Below are 21,452 nucleotides of genomic sequence, written 5' to 3' on the forward strand. Positions count from 1 at the left end.
AGTTATTTACTTGTCAGAAATTTTAGTTCTGTGTTCTCATTTGTATCATATGTTTGGATTTCTATATTTTTCTACACATTAATTTGGTTTGTTAATCCAGTGCTTTAGACGCTGAAGATGAATTTTCTGAGATAGGAACGATTGGATAGAGACTATTTTTGAGCTTTCATGCACGGAAGGCAGCAGTTCAAGTCTGTGCTGTGAGATTTCTGAATCTTGGTTTAGTCTGCTGCTGTTACAGTGTGTGATCATGGCAAAGTGAGCAGGAATGCTTCCAGGTCCTATTGGCCACTCTAGAATGCCCACATAAGGGCACTTTTCTTCTGCACAAAATATCATACAAACTCTGCAAGGGGATTTCTATTGATTCCATGTATTTTTCTAGCCAAAAGAAAAAACAAAACCTCACGTCTTCTGTATGTGTGTAATAGACATCAGATGAAATTGCCCAAAATTGCAGAAGTATAGACATTTCAAACATCATTTAACCATGAAAATATGGAAGGAAGCGTGTAGTCTCCAAGCTATTGCATTGTTAGATACTGGAGAATATCTTTTTTCAGGAGAGAAGTTATGGGAAACTTTTTTTTCTTTGTGTTATTGAAATAGCTATAAATTTGAGTCAAAACTTGAAATCAGACATGACAGACCTTGCTTTTTAGTACTCTTGAAATGGCTTTTCTACTCTAATCTTTCAGGGTTTTTTGCTGTGGTTTTTCAGTGTGGAAACTTCAGCAGTGTGTTAGGGAACAATGAACGAATTTAGAATTTTAAATGGAGATTGCTTGCTTAAAATAACATGGGTGGTATCAAAAATTCTCAGAACTCTGTGACAGCTCCTTCCTCTCCATCTGAGATCATGAATTGTATTTGAAAGTAAAAATGCAAACTGTAGCTTTCTGTATAACAAATCAATGTTAAAATATTTTTACAGATTAAGCCCATGAATGTGGAGTACTTGATGATGGATGCCTCAATTCTGTTGCCTCCAACAGGAACACCACTGACTGGTATTGATTTTGTGAAAAGATTGCCTTGTGGAGATGTGGAAAGAACACGAAGGGTAAGGAAGGCCTTTTTCCTTTCATTCATGACGTGTGTCAAAGGCTTTGAAAAATTTTGGAAAGACAGGTGTTTTTCCTTGAGAGCTGCTTGACTGAAAGCTTCGTCTGTAACATCATAGAAGTTTAATGACAGAACTGAGTAGAGCATACTCACCTCTCCCAAGGTGGAGAAGCCTTTTTTCTAATTTCTTGTAGTCCCTTCAATATGTTCTTGTGTTGGGATTTTCATTTTCAGGCAATAGCAAAGAAATTCACATAAAAAGACACTTTATTACCTTTACTAATTTATTATTTATTCCATTGCTATCTGATATCTCAGTCTTCAATTATATTAGTTTAGTATGGAGCAAACCAGGCTTTGGTTGTGTTTCTTGACATAGCAAAGCATATAATTCTATTCAAGAACATTCATCTTGCCCAAAGTAATTCAGTATTGAGATGTTGAGAATGAGGAGGATGATAGCAAAATAGTTCATGTTTTGACTGACACGATTTGTAGAGATGATGCTGACACAGATAACCACATCAGTGTCTGTTTTCTTGCAACAGTCAGTTTTGGCCTGCATCCAGCAGTGTCTTACACCAGCGCTACAGGGCTTACATCTTAATAGTGCATTACTGCACAATAATGCTGTTTGGAAAGTGCTGTTCTATGAGGAGTTTAGCATTTGTGTAAGTGTATGCAAAAGTATATTCAAGTGCTGCTGAAGGAAAAAATATAGATTTCCAGTTGTCTTTCAAATAGTCTTTCTTTCAATACTATTTATAAGCCACACAGCTGTTGTTACCAGTGCAATTTTTTTGATAAAGTACAGTAAATTATCTTGGAAAGTATTCTTAGAAAGCTGGGATGTTTTCTTGGAATACTTTTTGTGAGGTATTAAGCAGGAATGGTACCTAGAAATTCTTTCTGATGGAAACTGCTGCATATTTTTAATGTAATAAATTAGTGGAAATCCAAAACATAAATATTCCTGTAAATTATCTGCAGTGGAAGAGCCTTTTTTTATCAGCAGAAATTCCCAGAATTGTCTTTTCTTGTTGTTACGCCTTCCCAGAATTTCTCAGAATTCCTATTCCAGCTACTTCTTGTTAAGCTTTGCTTTATCTCCTACTGCTGCGGAACTGCAGTGCCAGTAAGCTGAATTTCTGGAGCATCTTGTGACAAGCTGCTGGTGCTTAACCTACTAGAGTTCTTTTTGCTGACAGTTTTAAATGGATACTGATTCAATTCTGAGCATCCTGTGGCATGATTCCAAAAAATTTGTCAAGCTTTGTTTTGTTAGCAAGTGAAGAAGTCCCATACTTTGATCATATCATGAGCTCTTAGCTTGGAAATCAGATCTTTTTATATTTTCACTTCTTTTTTTTTTCTGTAGAAAGTCCCTGTAAATGGCAGTTATTTTCCTTTTAACAGCTTTAGGAGGAGCTGCATTTCTTGCTTCTGACTTCTATGGTCCAGAAGACAGTATTGCTTACCTACACTAATGCAAACACATTTAATGCCTGCTTGGGGAACTAATGAACAGTATGTGCTGAACTCTGCATCTTGACACAGTAAGCAGAGACTTTTGAGAGAAGGTTTTGAACTACCTCTGAGGATGCATATCATGGGAGTATAGTGAGATTTTGATATGTCTCTCTGTGTATTTGGTATTCCTTTGCATATAGTTTGCATATTTAAATGAAAGAATCAGCACAAAATTTAGTATGTATAATAGCTTACGGTAGGTAGCTCTTAGGTAGCTCTTCATGTTTGTTTCTATCTGATTCTGAAAACAAGACAGTTGGGGAAAAGAAAAATAAATTACTGGCCTTGGAACTGTTCTGCTGCCACCCTGAGATCTACTGCAGTTAGTAGTTACAAAGTCAGATCTCATGCTTTCTGGTTTGTATTGATATTGTAAGCGGATTTGGGCCGTAACTTGTAAGGTTAACATTGTAGTTGCTTTCTGATCTGGCATTCTTTCATTCTTGCAAAGGCTAATTCCTAATTTTCTTTTCTACTCTTGTAGATTATTCAATTACATGTTGGAGATGAGTGGCAGTAGATCTATGGGGAATGCATGTGAGGACAATTTACGCTATGTAGGAAGGAAAGAGGGTTGTGGGGATGTAAGTGAAAGGCTGAGTGATGGCTGCCCTTTGAATTAAATTGTTTTGGAAGATAAAAAGCTCTGGTGACTATTACATTAGGGTTAATAAAAATGCAAGAATAATGCTGGTTTTGACTGAATATGGAAACTAGTAATCTCAGTACCATTAACTGTTGTTGAAGCACCTGGTATTAAAACTGTTATATTAATCTTATTTAATTTCAGCAAATTCACACTACCCTTGAATGCAATCTCCCCAGATGGGAGAGATTATCTCCTATGATCAACTGACTCTGCTCTTACTCGTAGGATAATGCTCACTTTTTTTTTTCTAGATACAGTTTTTAGTTTTTGCTCCAAAATAATCACGTTCTTCCCCTACTAGATTTCAACAGCATATCAAATTTATCTGTTGTCACATCGTATATGTCAGATACATGAGATCCCTCTCTTCATTTTGTTCTGCCAGAAGTTTCTGAAAGCACTGCCAGTATGACAGCTGGCCAAGCTTGCTTCTGGCTCACAGGATCCACAGCTATGTTGTCATTAAAAGTACAAAGGAGTAAAGAGTTCTCAAACTGCCTCAAAGCAGTTTAAGCAGGTTTTTGTAATGCTTGCTGCTAGCTGGGAAGGCTCAGGCGCTGCAGCAGTTTGTGAGTTCAGTGCTTTTACAGTAAAGCAGCAGCCACTTTACTGTGTGCCATGGGATTCCTATGTTGGAAGTTCTTTTTTAAAGCAAAGAGGAAAAACAGCACCAAGCCACAGTAGCATTAAACAATGATTTGCATTTGTTGTACTGAAAGAACAGTTCTTGTAGTGGAAGAGGTGCCTTTCAGAAAGTCTTAATAAAATCATGATTGTTCTTTGCTGCTTTGTCCAGTCTTTGCATACCGTGTGTCATTAATTTATAAATCAAAACAAGAATATAAATTTCACAGAGTAGATGTTGAAGGCTTGTGTGGCTTTGAGTGCTTTGCCCTGATGTAAGCCTTCTGGGAATATAAAAGTTTTCTGAGAATGCTCTTACAGGAGGTTGGTGTATGTGAGCACTGCAGATTAACACTCGGGAATCCCCACTGTGTTCTCTCAAACTTGTTGGACATTGTAACTTGACTGACTGTAATTACTCTGCTGTTTTAAATTCACAATGTGAGTGTGATTGCTTGTCTGGAGCAGATTTTGTAAATGAAATCAGTTTTCAAATGATTTTTTTAAAATGACAAAACTTTTTAGTCTTTGCTTACGCTGCACTCGTGATGATTTGCCTGTCACTGTCCCTGGCCTGTGCCAGTGAGTAAAAGCTTTGTTGCTTCTAAAAACAAAAAACATGCATTGACTTCTTCTATACGCGTTTTAAGTTGACTTTTAAATCACACTAAGTTTTGTTAATTTGAAAAGTAAACATACTGCATGGCAGCAAACTCAGGGGTTGTGAAAGTGTCTATGTTTGTAAGACTCTGAGTGCAGCAATATTTTAATTGTCTTTTTAATTTCTCAAGGCAATCAGAGTTTTCTTTATGCTTCGTTCGTTGTCGTTGCACTTGCAAGGCGAGCCAGAGACTCAGTTACCACTGACAAGGGAGGAAGATCTGATAAAGACAGATGATGTTCTCGACTTGAGTAAGTAGTCTCTCCGTTTCCCGAATTGATTCCTTTTGGTCTTTCTTTTTATAGTATACCCAGCTTTGTCACAATAGATGGGAATTTGTTCACGTGCTTAGTAACAAAATGGTAGAGCAATGTATAAAGTGCTTGTGTAATTTGCTGCCATTACAGCAAACCATGTTGTCAGAAGCATTTTTTTTTAATCTGTCCTTAAGAAAATAATGTTCAAATGGTACAAATTCTTGCTTTTTAAATGTCAGCTTTTGACTCAGACTTTACCCTTACACAAACCTTGAAGTCTTTTTCCTATCTGAAGGTTTTAGTTCTAGTTTTGAAACTTCCATGACTGCTTATTTTGAAAGGAACACGAATTCCCCAAAAAAACTTATCTGCAAAAAAAAAGAACAGTACGTTATACTGCTTATAACACTTTTCAGCTGTTAGGTTAAAAAAAAAAGTTGTCCAAAGGTACATTAGTGTTGAATTGCTGATGGATTACTAGTATAGAATTAACTCAGTTTCCTGTTTCAGGTGAGTTTGTTGTAACATTGACTCTTTTGCAGAGGATAGAGTGAAATAATGAATCAGCTTCTACTGAAAAAAAATGTGTTCTTAAATTAACTGGAAGCAGTTTTTGCAGAATAAGAGATGCTATTTATATACATGTATATATAAACTCACTTGCATATGCATACACATGCATTTGAAATCAAGAAGAAAAATTGCTTCCATTGCCCTACCTGAGACATGCATTCTACTGGTCTGGAGACAATTTTGAGTCAAAACAGATTGTATAAATAAATTGGGTAGAGATTATGTGCAGATCAGTAGAGGGACTTAAAGTTTCAAATTGCTTCTAGAATTCCCTGGGAGAGTGCTGTAGCTCTGTCAAGGTTGATGTACTCATCCATAAAACCATTTGGTTCAATTGCAGAACTTTTAACTCCAAGGTTCACTGCAATGGGTCTGGCACAGTAATTAGGGAAATGGCATATCTTACCAAAAAGGCTGTGTGCTCTTTGAAAATGTTTTTGGTTTTTTTTGTCTGGCAGGGAGGCTGTGCGTTAGCTGTCTCCAGCCTGCCTGCTGGAGCTCAAGCTCTTGTTGGACTGCCAGCTAAATACATCCAGCATGCTAAATATCTTCTGTAGGATTCGTCCAGTCTCTGTAGAGGATTTGTGGAGTTGTGCTGAGTGAATCATGAAATCACTTTATTTTATGCTATGAAGGAAGCCAGATTTATTTAGACCATCTCTTAAAAGTAGCTGTTATGCTCTTGAAAACTCTGGGTAACATCTTGCCAGGAAAATGGTTGGTTGTGTTCATGCAGTATTTTCACTTAGTGTACGTTTTCTTTGCTGCAAACAGCTGAAGTCTTTGAACTCTCCTTCCGAGGCAGTTTCCCAAAAACTTGTAATTTCCTTGGATGAAACCCAGAGAGCTGTGTTTGTAAATCCAGAATCTTGGAGGTGTAGCATCCAGACTGGTTGTAAGCCTCATTTTGCAGCACTTCTGTTCATAATCTCAGAAATGATGCTATGTTCTCAGATCAGATCACTGGAAATGTATTTAATCTCACTTCCTGTTTCAGTCATTTTTTATAACTGTAGCATATGGTCCTTCAGCCTTAAAGTGGAAATAGGAGTGTAAATGAGGTGTGTTTTGACTAGTGTAAAACCAAAAGGTTCTCATAGTTCATTAGTTGCCTAATGAATTATGAATGTTCTTTTCTGATATTTAATAAGCTTTGACAGTAATGCTTTGCCTTTATTTTCTTTTCAGATCTGAAATGAGAAGTTGCTCTGAAAAATCAATCTTTTGATTTCTTTATCTTAGTAGCTATTGCATTTCTGTGGTCAGGCAGCTTAGGCACTATTTCCATATCTTTTCACCTGTGTTCTTTAGTCTCTTTACTGTTGCACTAAAGCAGTATTAATACTGGACAAAACCGTATATTTGACAACTTTACTGTTCTGTGTGGTGTTATGGCTCATGTGTCGATAAGCTCTTTTCTGCCACAACATTCAGCAACCCTAAATTCCACTTCAAGTTACTTCAGTTCTTGAAAATGTGGCTGGAATTACTATCCATTGATAGTAATAAACAAATTGATGGACTCGTTGGATTAAAAAATGAAAGAGGCAATAAAATGTCTCAAACTGAGAAGGCTTGGGTTCAGAGTATTCCAGAGTCCTGTTCTGAAACATTTGTAAATGCTGAAAGCCTTAATGGGCTTCAGGGCTTCTTAACACTGATAACCCTTTGTGCTTGTTGATTAAACAGTTTCAGAGAAGGTACTAGATATAAGAACTCAAACACTGCATAAGATAAACCATATAGTAAGCACGTCTTTGTACTACAGACTGTTCCAGAATTAAAACTATGTGTTTCCTGTTAGTTACCATGTAAGTGAAGTTCCTGTTTTGGGAAAACTGTAGCCAGATGACAGTGCAGGTATCAGCTGATGTAGCCCATAAGAGCTGGGTGTGCAGTAGGTCAGTACAATAACTTCAGTGTCACGAGGGTGCTCCTAAAAGCTTGATGCATTCTTCATTTCACAAAGAATTATTCATTAGACTTTCTTCGCAAAAATATAACAAAATAACTTCTAGAAGGGCTTGCTTTGTGTCGTTATTATAGCTTAATAAAAGTACAGAATCTTCTAAGCTCTTCTATGCAGCTGACCTTAGTTTCAAAGCAAAACCTTATGTTAAATTCCTTGCTCATTAAAGCTTAAATAATCTGATACCAGTTTTGGTTTTGTCATGCTAACTCTTCAGTTCCAAAGAATAAGGCACGTCCATAGCATTTACAGCAAACGCATTTGGCTTCTGAAAGGATGTGTCTGTCACCTGCAGTCTGTCTGAAACTTCCCCACCCCAATCCTTTTTTCATGTGAAATTCTATTTTCTAAAGAAAGGTATTTGCTGTTCCTCTGAAAACAGTCTACATTTCTGGTTAGTGACAGAGCACCAGGGGGTTCGAGGTCACCAAGTTCCCTTGGCTTTTACGTGTTATCAACATGACTCCCTTTGTTTTCTTGGCTCCGTTCTCTTTTACCATTTGTGTATGAATTAAAATTTTCCCCAAGTACTCTTCTAATTACATGGAATTGTTAAGTGTTTAGCTAGAAAAAAAGTATTTAATTCTAATGGATTGCTGTGGTTGTCTTTCAGGTTTCTTTCAGCCTGCTTTAAAATTGTGTGTACTCAAACTAACACAGTTTCACAGTAATGAATGAGAATAAAGCAGGGTTCCTACCTGGTTGTGTACATTCTGAGGTCATGTTTGTCACTTTGTTGTGGAAAAACTGTGGGATCCACAATCACTGCAAGTCTGCTTCAGAGAACTTAAGTGCTGGCTGTATTACACCCTACTTGGCTTTTTCTTTTTCATTCTCTGATGTTTTATATGTTTCAAAACAGTGAATTGTGGGTTTTTTTGCTTTTGTTTAAATTCGTAGGCTGGGTCAACGTAAATGACTTTCCATTATCCCATTTTCCTATAATTTAGGAATGTTGATGGTAACTCCAAGCTTTCTAGTCATAAATGAAAGAATGGAATAACACAGGTATTACAAAGTAATTTCTGAAGGAGCATGCGAGAGCTCTGTTTCTACTATTGCTTCCTTGATATGTATATATGAAATGTGTTGACATACAAATACATCTTTGGATCAAAAAATGTGAGTGCTTTTGATCCATTTAATGTATGTTTTATTCAGATGATTGGTACAATAACTAGCTTTCAAGTGCAAGAGCAAGTGTGGAGATACTGCCATAAGAAATGCTGAATTCTACGTGTCAGGAAGCTCACTAGATATAAATAATCTGAAAAAGAAGACAGCCTTTCTGAAAGCTGCTTATCTTGCTGCAAATAATACTATTTATCAAAATGACTTCAGTGTATCTGACACTAAAATACACATACTATTCTTAAGAACAGTGTATGTGGAATAGAAGAAAAGTGGTCTTGTACATCCGAACAGTAAATTGATGCCTGTAGCATTAAGCCCTCATTTTAGGAAAGGCTGAGTGACCAAGTCCAAACTGCTCCATGCAGCACTGCCTTGGCAGCTCTAAAGAAGTGGTAAGGGTGGAATGAAAGCCTGTGGCTGCCATAAAAGCAAGGTGTGGAACTCATTGCTTTCGAGTCAAGTGGTCATTGGTCTCTATTCTAATAGTGTGTATGTGTGTGAGTGTATATATTATTGCAGGGAATAGTTAAAATACAGCACCTTGGCTGCTGAGCCCATCCAGGTATGGGCAGGCTATATAAAAGATACAAAATCTTTTACTTTCTGTAAATTGTCGTAGTTAGAGGTGAGAGAGAAGAGGGGAAAAAAATCTGAAGTGTAATGGATAATATGAATGAAAGTATAAATTCGATGAAATGAAGAAAAAGCTTACCCAGATTAGCAAAGGTCAGCTAGGAAGTGTCAGCCTATGTTTATGGGGCTCTTGTAAGACTGCATCTGGTGTAAAGAATGTGAAAAGAATGTGATTTGGTCACTGAAGAATGTTAGGTTGGAACTGGAATACATACCATGAGGTTTGGAAAGGATCAGGGAAGGGAGGTACTTTGTTTTTTGAGATCTGTAGTTTGAAGATTTTAGTGTGATGGCTAAAAGAAGTTTTGGTTATACATTCATACCGAATAATGTGGGTGGGAAAAGATGTAACCTGATTTAATAAATAACAGCAAAAAGGTACAATTTGCAATGACAGTCCATATAATCTTGAAGCTGGAAGTCTTCGAGCAGTCAGAAGAGCCAGGTTTCAGTCTTCTAGAAGTGTGAATTGCATTGGGCTGAGGCCAAAGTTTAGAAGGAAGCGTAGGTGTGACTGCATTCAGCAGCACTGGACTCTGTGGTTTCTCAACAAGACTTGAGATTTCCATTTAGTGAATGAAATCAGCAGTGGTGCAGTTCACTTCTGAAGTAAAATGACCTTTTATAGGGAAAGGGGATGAAGATGATTTAAAAAAAAAAAAAAAAAAAAAAAGTGTATTGTAATATATAACTTATAAGCAGCTCCAAACACTTATATGTATTATGAAGTCAAGAGAACCATCCGGACGTGGTCCCATGCAGCCTGCTCTGGGTTGAGCAGCAGGGTTAGTCCAGATGACCTCCAGAGGTCCTTCTAATCTCAACCATCCAGTGATTTTGTGTTAACGTTGTGTTACATGAAACAAAACCAAGAATCCTGCAGTTCAGTAGCTGTATAACTTTTTGCTTTCTTTCAGATAACAGTGATCTGATTGCTTGTACAGTCATAACAAAGGATGGAGGTCAAGTTCAAAGATTCCTGGCTGTGGATATTTACCAGATGAGTCTGGTTGAGCCAGATGTTGCCAGACTTGGTTGGGGAGTAGTTAAGTTTGCAGGCCTTTTACAGGTAAGAAGTTTTAATCTGGATAATTCTACATTTTCTCAGCTGAAAATCTCAGCTTATACAGCTAAATACCAATTATATGTTTAAATGGTGTACCCTGCTGATCTGTTCCTTTTGTTAGCAGTCATTTTCAATTCCTCCCTTTAAACTGTTTTTCTAAAGTTATTTCTGTAGATAACTGGAGACACGCTTAAAAATATGATAACTTCTCCAATATAATGTGGGGTATGTCAGTTTGAACACTAAAAGCATAGAGAACAAGATTGAGTGCCAGGTGCTTTCCCTAAATGACACAACGAATGAACCCTCCCAGAATTCTGACCCTCATAAGTGAGTAGGGGTGGTGACAGATTGCAACTTCAGAGTTAGTTGTGCTTCTGCAATTGATTTCAAAAACTTTAAATGTTTGTTACTTATGTCCCTTACTGTAGTCAATATTAATGTTTGTATTTCCTGCAAATTCTCTAATGGCCAGGTAATTTAATTGCATTTTAAACCGACTTGATATGTAGGAGCACAAACTTCTTCAGAACTGAATCCAGGACTGCCAACCTGCATAGCCCTTCTTCTTAACCCTGGAACTGTTATAAAATGCTAATTTTTTTAATTAGCTAATTGCCCTCTCTTTCTTTTTAGGATATGCAGGTGACAGGAGTAGAAGATGATAGTAGAGCTCTGAACATTATAATTCATAAACCTGCCTCAAGTCCTCATTCTAAGCCCTTCCCTATCCTGCAAGCCACGTTTGTTTTTTCTGATCACATTCGCTGCATTATTGCAAAGCAGCGTCTTGCAAAAGGCCGTATCCAAGCACGGCGTATGAAAATGCAGAGAATAGCAGGTAAGCAGTTATTTCAAAGTGACTTTGAGGAGCAAGACTTATGTCATAGAAAATGACTGTGATGTAAGGATAGAAAGCTCTAATGCGGGCACCGAAAACTGTAAACCAGCATCTAGCTTCCAAGCAGTAGATTTTATTGGAGTAAAATGTGTTTTGATATCTAATGAAAGAAAAGATGAAAAAGAAGGAATTGCGTGTGATGGCGTTAATGATACACTAAATGCTTGGATGTGGTGCATGCTTTGATGATAAGCATTTCAAAATGTTAAATAGAATGTCAGCAGCTAGATGTTGGTGATTGGAGGAAATGATTGAGAAGAGATAAAGAGATAATTTGAATAAACAGCAAAGAGTGATTAAAGTATTGCTTGAGTATTAAATGAGTGAAGCATAAACTGAAGCTTAAATCAGCTGAATGAAATGATGTGGAAACAGAAACTCCAAAATACAGAGTGGGAAATAGGTGGGAAAATGAAAAAGGATGCCAGCTACCAGAGTTACTTGAATTTTCCAAGATCTATAATGAATTGGTGTTGGGAAAACAAAAACACAGCTGCTGTTAAGGATAATGAGCTGACCAGATAATTATTCTGATTATAGATGGCTTAAAATTATTTCAGTGTTTGCTAACTAAAAAGAGTTTTATGCTCTGATTTTATGAAACCAGTACACCAAAACCTTACATCTTGCATTATAAAAATTGTAAGGCAAGTTTTGAAATTAATACAAGTCCATTTTGATATCTAAAATTCTAAGTTGAAATGCCATGCAGGGTTATTTTTGGTCAGTTTAAAGCAGATTGACTCTTTAAATGGCTTTCTGCAGTGCTCACTTGTAACTATGGATGACTTCATCTGTACAGGAAAAAACCTTAAGTTATTATTAAATAACTCCTTGCATTACAGAAGCCATACTAGGAGCTTACTGTAATCCTTGTTTCTACTCTGTTGTATTCTGAGGCTTCCTTAGTGTAAGTGTGGTATGAAAGCAATGAAAAAAACATTGTCAGAAATCTTTTCTCCTTTTTCAGTGCATTTGCAACTGCAATTAAGAAATAAATGCAAGCAAGCTATGTTGAACAGTGTGATGTAGTCTTAAGATTCTGAGGAAGCAAATATCATTTTATTTTCGTTACTCATCCCTCTCTATAAGTAACAACAGTTATCAATTGTCATTAATCATAGCTCTCCTGGATCTTCCTGTTCAGCCTTCAAATGAAGTTATGGGTTTTGGACACAGCTCTGCAGCTGCATCCCAGCACCTTCCATTTAGATTTTATGATCATGCACGACGTGGTAGCAGCGATCCTACAGTGCAACGTTCTGTTTTTGCATCTGTTGACAAAGTTCCAGGTAACATTAGTGTTAATTATCAAGCAATTTTTGCTATGCTTCAAGTAGGCAAAACAAGAAATGCACTTTGAAAATTCTAACTAGATTCCTTTTGAAGTTTCATACTTACTGAAAACTGTGTATATAAAAAAAAATGAAAACAGCTTGTTTTCATGATTCATAAAGGCTTGACAAATGACTTTTGAATGAGATTGGGTGTAGTTTCTTTCTTTTTACAGTATCACTGCTTATTTTTTAAAAATTCTTAGTATTAGCAATGTGAGCATAGAGAAATGCTCTGACAGCTACCCATTAAATAGTGCTTATCTGTGAAAGGTGTGGTAAGTTGGGCTGCTTATTCTGATACTTATGTTCTGCCTTACAGATGCAAATGTGAGTTTGTGACTCATGGTTGTGTGGTATAGCCTTATCATGTGCTTTCATTTTTTCTCTTAGAATTCATGTAATTTTTTGAAGTCCAGTATTAAAAATTTTGGTTTTAGTCTTGACTGTGTCTTACTTCTGAAGTAGCAATTTAGCTATAGTTGAATTCTTGAGTTCAGAGTGCAAGGATGGATGTGTTTTACTGTTGAAAGGATAAGTGTTATCCAACCTTTGAATTCTCTGACAGAGAATCTCCCTTAGCTGAAAGTTTCCTGAGTCCTTAAAGCAAGATTCTATAATAATGGTTGATAAATACAATACTTTCTGCAGCTGTTGTATTAAATATTTACCAAAAATATAGAGACACTCTCTGTATTTTGAAAGAAAAAAGGTGATTCCACAGAAATTATGAAAGGCACTTCCACAAATGTTGATATCCAAAGGCACATAAATATTGAGATCTGTGGAGTTGGGTTTAGGTGTTACAGGGGGCGTGTAGACGGAGGAAGATTGTCTGTAACACTTGTAATCAACTTTTAGTTCCAGGTAAGTATCCAAATTGTGACTTGAATAAAAGTAATTAATAAATACAGATCTATTGCATATATATTCAGTGGTTCTTCCTGTTTCATTCAGCTGTTTGAAACCTTGAACTTTGAGGTTTTAAAGTACATGTATCAGATCCAGACCATTAACAATAGCTGATAGAGCAGTTAGTGAATATAAACAAAGCAGATAACTGACACATTTCCAAGGTATTCAACTTCATTTAGATATTGGGAATTCAGGAAGACACTAAAGTTACTTTTTCTAATAACTGAATTGAACTGCAGAGGCTAAACTGTAGTTTGTACAAACAATGAAAAGTTTTCTGTGTTGTATTTCTGAACATACAATTCCAGGATGAGGCTGATGGGAAAAAGTTACATGTCCATGGCACTTTCTTTTAATACACTGGAAGCATCTGATTGCATTGTCATCCTTTGCAAATAGTTTAAATCATCATGTTCTCTGTACTCTGTACTTATGCAACACGTCTCTCAGTTGTGCGTAAGGCTGTCTATAAGTTATTTTCTCACTGGTTTGTGGAAGCAGCTGGCATACTTCATCTGCACTGCTTCATCTGCGTTAGAACTGGGGAAAAAAAGTCTCAACTAGCTACAGCATTCCTGTTGAAGCAAGATTCACAGATTTAAAAAAAAAAAAAAAAAAAGAAAAGAAAATGCTCTACCTAGAAAGCAGGTGTTCTGTTGCCTTACGACTTACTCAGGGCTCAGCTTACCTGAATCCTGAGCGCGGAGGAGAGAAATCATGAAAGTTTTCCAGTTGTTGTTCAGATTTTTCAAGACATAGGGATGTTGTGTGACAGGAATGTATTTCCTTATTGGACATGATGCTTCCATGCAAAATGTGTGGTGGGAAAGGTGCCAGCATTACTGCTTCAGAATCAGCCTTCTTGTAGAGCAGTGTATGTGTAGCTGTGATGAGTGCCCTCTGCATGTTATGGCAACCAAACCTGCACCCAGTGCTCAAGGTGAGGCAGTACCAGTGCAGAGCAGAGCAGAACAAGCCCTTCCCTTGCCCAGCTGGCAGTGCAGGGCCTGGGGCGCCCCAGGGTATGGCTGCACCTTCTGGTTGCCAGGGCACATTGCTGACTCAGTTCCAACTTACCAGAACTCCCAAATAGCTTTCTGTGGGGCTGCTCCTCCAACTTCCTGTCCCCCAGTCTGTACGTGTAGCCAGGATTTTTCCATACTGGGTTTAGAATTGACGTTTGGTTTTGTTAAGCTTCATGAGGTTGGTGGTTTTCCAGCTGTCCAATTTGTCAGGAAGAGACAATGAGGGAGTTAATGGCCCATACTGAATTAGTAGTGGCCACAGGCTTCTTTGAGATGCATTCAAGTCCTGCATCTAGATCTTTTATAAAGATACTAAAGAGAACTGCTGGCCCTGAAATGGGATGGGGCCTCTTCTCAGTAATACCTTAGTCATAAACAGTGTGTTCTGTTGAATTGAAAACATGACTATTGGAAAGGAAGCAATTATGTTTGTAACTAATCTTTGTCATAACTTGAGAGCTGTGAAGGAGTGACAAAGGCACCTCCAGAAGCTTTTGAGCACCATTCTGTTTCCTGGAGTTACGATTAATTCTCTTTGTGTTTTCTCTGCAGGTTTTTCCTGAATGACTTTCCTGGTTAGAATATTTGTTCTTGTTCAGTTGTGCTCATTTACAGTATTTTGAATGATGAATGAAAGACTTGAATGAAAGACTTACCTTCCTCTCCCAGCTAAATAACCTTACTCTAGCACACTTATATACCTTTATCTGCAGTTGTATTGCGTGGTGTGAATGTTTTGCCATTGCCACACTCAGTATTTTGTTGTGACTTGATGTATTTCATCTTTCTTTTGTGTGTGTTTGTTTTTACTGTATTTTCTTTCTGTTGTCCTGTGCTGAGGTACTCTTATTAGACACCAGTGCTTTCCTTCCATATAATAAACAAAGGAAGGAGGGTTTTTTTGCCACTGTCATGAAATGCTCTTTGTGGAACTTAATATTTCAGTGCAAAGAGTTGCAAGAAAAAAATGTAGCTTGGAAAAACAAAAAAAGTTGGACAAATTTAAGCAGCCGTGGTCAAAATGTCCTAAATGCCTTCCCAGGGTGTTGGCACAACTATTTGAGCATATGCTTCACCCTTCGGTTATTCACCCCTCACCCCTTGCTCACTGACTGGTGCACAACTTTATTTAAGATGTACTGTGTCATATAATTGTGGGCTTTTCATGTTTAAACTGCATAAAACATTCACCTGAATAAATATGTGATGACCCACTATGGAATTTTTTGGAAGCCTCATTGTAGTGGTGTGTGCCAGCTGAGGTGGAATTACTCTCATGCTTACATTCACGTAAAGCAAACTGAAGCCTGGAAGTTCCCTGCAGTTCAAAGTGCTGATTTGTAGGGAAGTCTAACATGATATCCTGCTGGGTATTTCATGTGAGGGAAGCTGCTTTTTAGAAGGATGATAAAGAACACAAGGTAGAAAACTACTGTGTTTTTGTGATTGCAGAAACTACTCTTTGGTGATAGCTTTAAAAATAGATTTTGTATATATTATGTTCACATTTTTATAACTGATTTTAGTTATTTTAATAAGCATACAAATAAGGACAAGGTATGTCCTTTTATGTGGCATATATATATATATATATATATATTTTGTACTGAAAAGTGTAATAAAACTTGTGTTCTCCGAAATGGCAGTGTCCACTTACCTTGAGGGTTAAAGAAGTCATGAACATTAACTATTATAAAGCCCAAACTTACGGTTTATTTTTCGTTTTTCCCATTGAGCATGATGTTATAGGGAAGGAAGACTTCTGAGTAAGGGGTGCTGCAAATCTGCCTGTTATGCGGAAATTATCAGCAAAACTCCCCTAAAATGATTTGAAGAAACAAAGCAACGTTCCCAAAATAATACTAAAATACCAAAATCTGTTGAACTAACTTGTTTTGCTTCTCATTTTAGTTGCCACAAGTTTATTATTAAGCTTCTTCCTGAAAGACCACAGTGAAACTCAGTAGTTTTTCAAAGTGCTTTTTATGGGAAACGATTGAACAGGAACAGGATGACAAGGATAATGATATTGTTGGAAAATCTATCCAGTCTGAACAGATTTTCAGAAATAACTGCAGGCAGTTGTTGCATTGTTGCTTTTTTTCCCCATTCTGTTCCCTAGCATTATGCAACATTTCTGCTAGCACAAACTCTGCATCTAAAGCTGTGATGAATGCCTTGGGATCAATGCATTTAGGTATAATAACTTCTGTTTGTGCAACTGTTAAGTGTTTCTCAGATTGTTAATTTTGTTCTTCTGCACTTGGTGAAGCATCGCCTTGCTTGTTCCATTTAACTTTATGCAGGAAGCTGTTACATTGTACCTTCCAGAAACTATTGCTTTGTTTCTGGTCTGCCCTCCCAATTACAGCTTTTAGGAAGTGAATTATGTAACTTGGAAAATAGAAAGTTCACCGTGCATTTGACATTCACAAAACTTGGCAAGAAGAATTTTTCTTTTGAAAACCAAGCAGAATTAGCTGCTTTCACAAGCACGTGTGGTTTTTTTTTTCCTTCAAAAATCACCAACATGGACATTGGTGTACTTGCCTAAAATAATTTTCTGCATTACTAAAAACAATTGCAACAAACAAGGATCTCTTTGCAGCCTCTCCTGGATATATTGATTGTATAGTTTATTATATAGTTTGATTTAGTATTAAAAGTTCATTGGGTTATTAGGCTCTTAACAAAGAACTCTAAATAGTTGTATGGAGGTCAGAAAATCCTGCCAATTTGTAGGTGGTCACGTGGAGCTTGAGAATGGCCTTTGTAAGGGTTGAGTTCAGTCATCTGCAAGTGAAATCGGGGAAAACTTTCTCTGAAAATGCAGAAAAAGTATCTTGCTGTACTTGTCTTAAGCTGATCCCCAGAATCAGGCTGCTCTGGGTTTAGCATCTTTCTCTCACCTTCAAACTGATAAAACATGCTGAACTGCTGTTTTGCAGTGACATAGGTGTAGGACTAAAATTAAAAACTTCAAAACTTCATTGTGCTTGCAGTAATGAAAAATGAATATTTATGCAGTGCATGCCCAAGGGCGTGCTAAATGTGTTGTTTTGGGATTCCCCATCTTCAGCAGGAGAATAGATTTAAATTTCAGTTTTCTGCTCAGCTGCCTTTCACAGCAGCCACTCATTCAACTGTTGTCCACCGACCCACCGGTTCCTTTAGCACAAGTGGTTGTGGGTTAAATTTCAGTGCTGTCTTTAAAGAAAGGTCTTTTCTTGCTGTAGTCTTCATGGTGATCCATTTACCAAAACAACTGAACCATAGGTGGTTGAGCAGATTCAACTAGGAGTGTTATATGAGGACAGGAGAGAAAAGAGATGGAAAATTCTGAAGATGGATGGACTGCTGAAGAAAGCATACTATTTAGCTGTACCTGTGTCTGCTGGATTGTTCAGTTGTTTCCCATAAAAGGCACTTTGAAAAACCACTGAGTCTCAGTATGGTCTTTCAGAAAGAAGCTTGGTAATCTTGTGGCAAGCAGAACAGACAGTGGAATGGGCCACTGCAAGAACTAGGGCCAGGCATTGAGGCAGCTGAGTTTTTTGGATGTTAATCCATTCTGAGTTCTGGTCAGCCTATGGTAGTGTATGAGGACAATGTCTCTGGAAAAAACCAGCCGTTTATTTCAAGTAGTCAAATACTCAAACAGAGGCGTGTATGGAAGCTTACGCAAGATATTGTCTGAATAGAGCTTAGGGAAGTTCTGGATCTAATGCTGTAGGATACAGTTTTGTTTACTGTTTTGCTGCATGTATTTACTGCAATTTGAAATTAATATCTGTTTTGTTTACCATCAGAGGAATACATGGAGCCTTCATGAGCTTGTTATTTAGCTTCCCAGAAGAACCGTCTGCTGTTGCATCTTGACCCACAGCTTTAAAAGTTTTTGGTTTTAATGGAAGTGTAAAAAATCCCATCTGGATGCTGTTTTATGAAGGGCTGTCCTAAGTACGGATTTATTGTTCTTTCCCCATTAGCTGTAGATTTAGAAAATTGTTGGATTTTCAGGCAGGGTGAGTGCTTAAATATTTCCGTTTAGGAAACATTCTCATGCAGACATGCTAGGGCAGTTGCTAGAAAAGTTGTCTTAAACATGGTAGTGCTTGTATGAAGCCTATTGCTTTGGAGTAGAGGAATAATCAAGGAGGGAAGAGATTGCTTTTAAATATTTTGAGAAGTTCAGTCTTCAGAATTCTCCTTTGTGTTTATTGACTGCTTGTTGCTTTAGAGAATTGTCTGAGTGAAACTGTACTTGAGTACTTTAGTTTTTGGTTAGCTTTTGGCAGACCATCTGGTGTTACTGTGTGTAACCTCAGTATAACTTAGCTAAAAGATTGTAGAGCATCGATCAACTTGGTTTCTGAAAATAAAGAAAATTATGTATATTAATGGAATGAAGAGATCCTTACCAAACTATCTTAACTATCTTAACTAAAGCAGGTGCCTCCTGGCACAGCTGTTCTGTAATTCTTTCAAGTAGTGTTTATCTTGGATGTGATGAGTAGTAAGTTAAAGTAGGACAAAAGCTTGGTGAAGTGTCATTCACCCATCTAAAATTATGATGCAAGTACTACAGCCGTTCACATAGCACTGTGTTTCTGCAGGGGGTTTTGAGTCTGGGTCCTGACTGTAAGCATGGGCAGTACAGGGTAAGAGGTAGGACCACACATGAAGCTCAGTTATTGGCACAACTATGGTTTATCACCTTTTGTCTGTGTGCCTTCCTTTTTTCATCTATTTTGGCTTTTTTCCTTGTATTGCAGACTGACAGTATGTGTTGCTGTTAAAAGCATTTTCCGAACTTCTCATATCTGTACTTTATAGCTTTCATATGCTTCTTGTAATCTTTTTTTTATATTTAAATGGGATTTAACATGGAGATTGATTGTCTGCTGCAAGGCGTTGGCAAATTCCCCGTACAGATGATTCTCTATAAAGAGTGAATCATCCATCCAGTGCCATGGCAGATTGCCCATTTCAAAGAAGAATAAAGTATTACTTGGTGCATTTGCGTTTTCAGTGTTTGCTACACAGCAAAGACAGCAAGTAGTAGTGCGTTGTTAGGTAATTCGTGGCATTCGTGTGATGGCAACAGTAAATAATTCAGCAGACTGCCAATGAAAGGGAAAATTTGCCATTCATACTTTCCATGGGAGAGTGAGGAAAGCATTGGAAGCAACTAACAGTTGTGGATGCAACTCATACTGAAGGAAAGATGTGCTGTTGAAGAGCTGTTATCAAAGTCTGAAGCAATGAGTAAAAGCTTCTGTCTTCTAGGAGGACTCAGCCTAAGGAAAGTCTCAGTGAGAAAATCGAGGGATCCCTATGGGCACGTTGTTAAGCAGAATGTTGCTTAAGGAACCACAACAAGAGTATGATCTTCTAAGGAAAATATGAAATGAGGAAAGTGTGAGCAGTACAGTGGTATTTGTCATCACTGGAACTGTGCAGGACAGGCAATTCATGAACTGTGCTCAAGAGTGTATTAAAATTCTAGGAGGTAATTTCATGGTATTCTAAGCAGATAATAAACATTTTGGTTCGTCTAGATTTTTATGATACAGGTGCCATTTGAGGTGAAATAATTTACTACTGTAATAGCAAAACTATGAAAACACTTAACTTAAAAATTCAGCTGAAAAATCAGATTGAAGGGGAAAAAATGCTAATTGAGAGGCACAGTAAAGGGCAACTCACTGGTTTTTCTCTCATGTTAGATATCCACACTTGTTTAGACATCTGATCACAGTTTGGAGGCTGTTGCAAACCTCGAGTCTTTAACATATAGCGATCAACCAAGTGCATGAAGTGCTTCTTGAAGTTTGTCAGAACTGGAGTATTCTCACTGTGAAAGCAAATCTTTTTGTCAATCCTCAACCTTCTGTCGTTTTGTAAAGCAGTATTTTTCTGGTAAATCGCTGCAAGAGGTTGACACAAGAACTGAATGCTCTTTCTTCAAAGTCTGCTATAAGCCAGAGCACACTTACTTAATTCTGTCCCTGCAGAAACAAGCTCATTGTCTTGTAAATAGGAACATAAGCTTCAAGGTGGTTTTAATAAGCACTGGAAAATGCAATAACTTCAAATGGCAAACAGAAACATCTGTCATATGTAACTGAACATGATGTCTTAAGGAAATAAAGTAACTTTGAAGTTCTGTGCTTTGGAAACAAGTGGGATTAACTTTTTGGGTTTTTCTTTGCTTGCAGTCCCCAGCTGCAAGCTTCTCTCCTCAAATACAGTGTGTTCTTAAAAGATCGTATTGTAGAGTGTCTGAACTCTTCCAAAGACTCTCTTATCTTTGACAGATTTCAGCTCAGCATAAACAAAGCCTTCCACATGTATAAACTTTGAATACCTAAAATGTAGTGATAATTTGAAATTGTCACAAGTAAACCACGTCAACCAGACACATTGCTAATGCACTACAGTTCTTCCATACAATATAAATGATTTTAGTCCTGCAGGAAATGAAATGGGAAAGAAAGCTTTATATTTGTGTCCAAGTTATGCTTTACCCTATAGAAGGGTGCCATGAAGCTGAGTTCTGTGTCATTTGTCCAGCCTGTCTGGGTGAGGATGGGTGTCTCAAGTCCTGTGAACCAGCTGTGAGCCCATCTCTGCTTGTTCTATTTGGTAGCCAAGCAAAAAAAAAAAAAAACCCAAAAAAAACCCTGCTTGCTGAGGCTTTGGTGCCTCCAGCCAGTGTTGTTACCTGTGCCTGAGGTGCAATTTGGCTTTTGCATAGGAAATAGTTATCGCTGTGTTACAGTGGGGAAGGAACTGTTGTTTTCAGGACTGTTTCTGTTGGAACAGTTAGTGACAGATGAGGAAATCATTCCTAAAGAACCTCTTGTACTGAAACAAAGTGGAAAATCTTGATCAGTGTCTTATAAAACTTGCCTGAAAATATGAATAATTTGTCTGTAAGGCTGATATTTTGTTTCTCTGTGGAATAGCCAAAGCACAGTTCAAGCAGTGGTGAATTCCAGTCAGCTCTCTTCATGTTACTGTCTGTAGCTGTATGTTGCCTCTGGTTGTCTTTGAGGCTCTCCCAATGGAAGCAGGTTGTGCTATGGGGTAGAGGTTTTGGACATTAATTTT

The 21,452-nt window shown here is 37.5% G+C and overlaps 1 protein-coding gene across 5 annotated transcripts in view; it reads left to right on the top strand.

Annotated features, from left to right (window-relative positions):
- The window catches only part of CLEC16A (C-type lectin domain containing 16A), a 62,892-nt gene that overhangs the window by 23,482 nt on the left and 17,958 nt on the right, over window positions 1-21,452 (top strand). For all 5 annotated transcript variants that reach the window (XM_042827708.1, XM_042827709.1, XM_042827712.1 and 2 more), the window contains exons 17-21: window positions 935-1,063; window positions 4,660-4,780; window positions 10,013-10,164; window positions 10,798-11,002; window positions 12,187-12,354. In XM_042827708.1, the coding sequence (XP_042683642.1) occupies window positions 935-1,063; window positions 4,660-4,780; window positions 10,013-10,164; window positions 10,798-11,002; window positions 12,187-12,354 (775 nt within the window). The remainder of the gene's footprint in view (window positions 1-934; window positions 1,064-4,659; window positions 4,781-10,012; window positions 10,165-10,797; window positions 11,003-12,186; window positions 12,355-21,452) is intronic.

This window comes from Centrocercus urophasianus, unplaced genomic scaffold (genome assembly GCF_019232065.1).
Source record: "Centrocercus urophasianus isolate 14NV4802_14NV808 unplaced genomic scaffold, USGS_Curo_1.0 seq_29, whole genome shotgun sequence".
NCBI classification, from domain to species: Eukaryota; Metazoa; Chordata; class Aves; order Galliformes; family Phasianidae; genus Centrocercus; species Centrocercus urophasianus.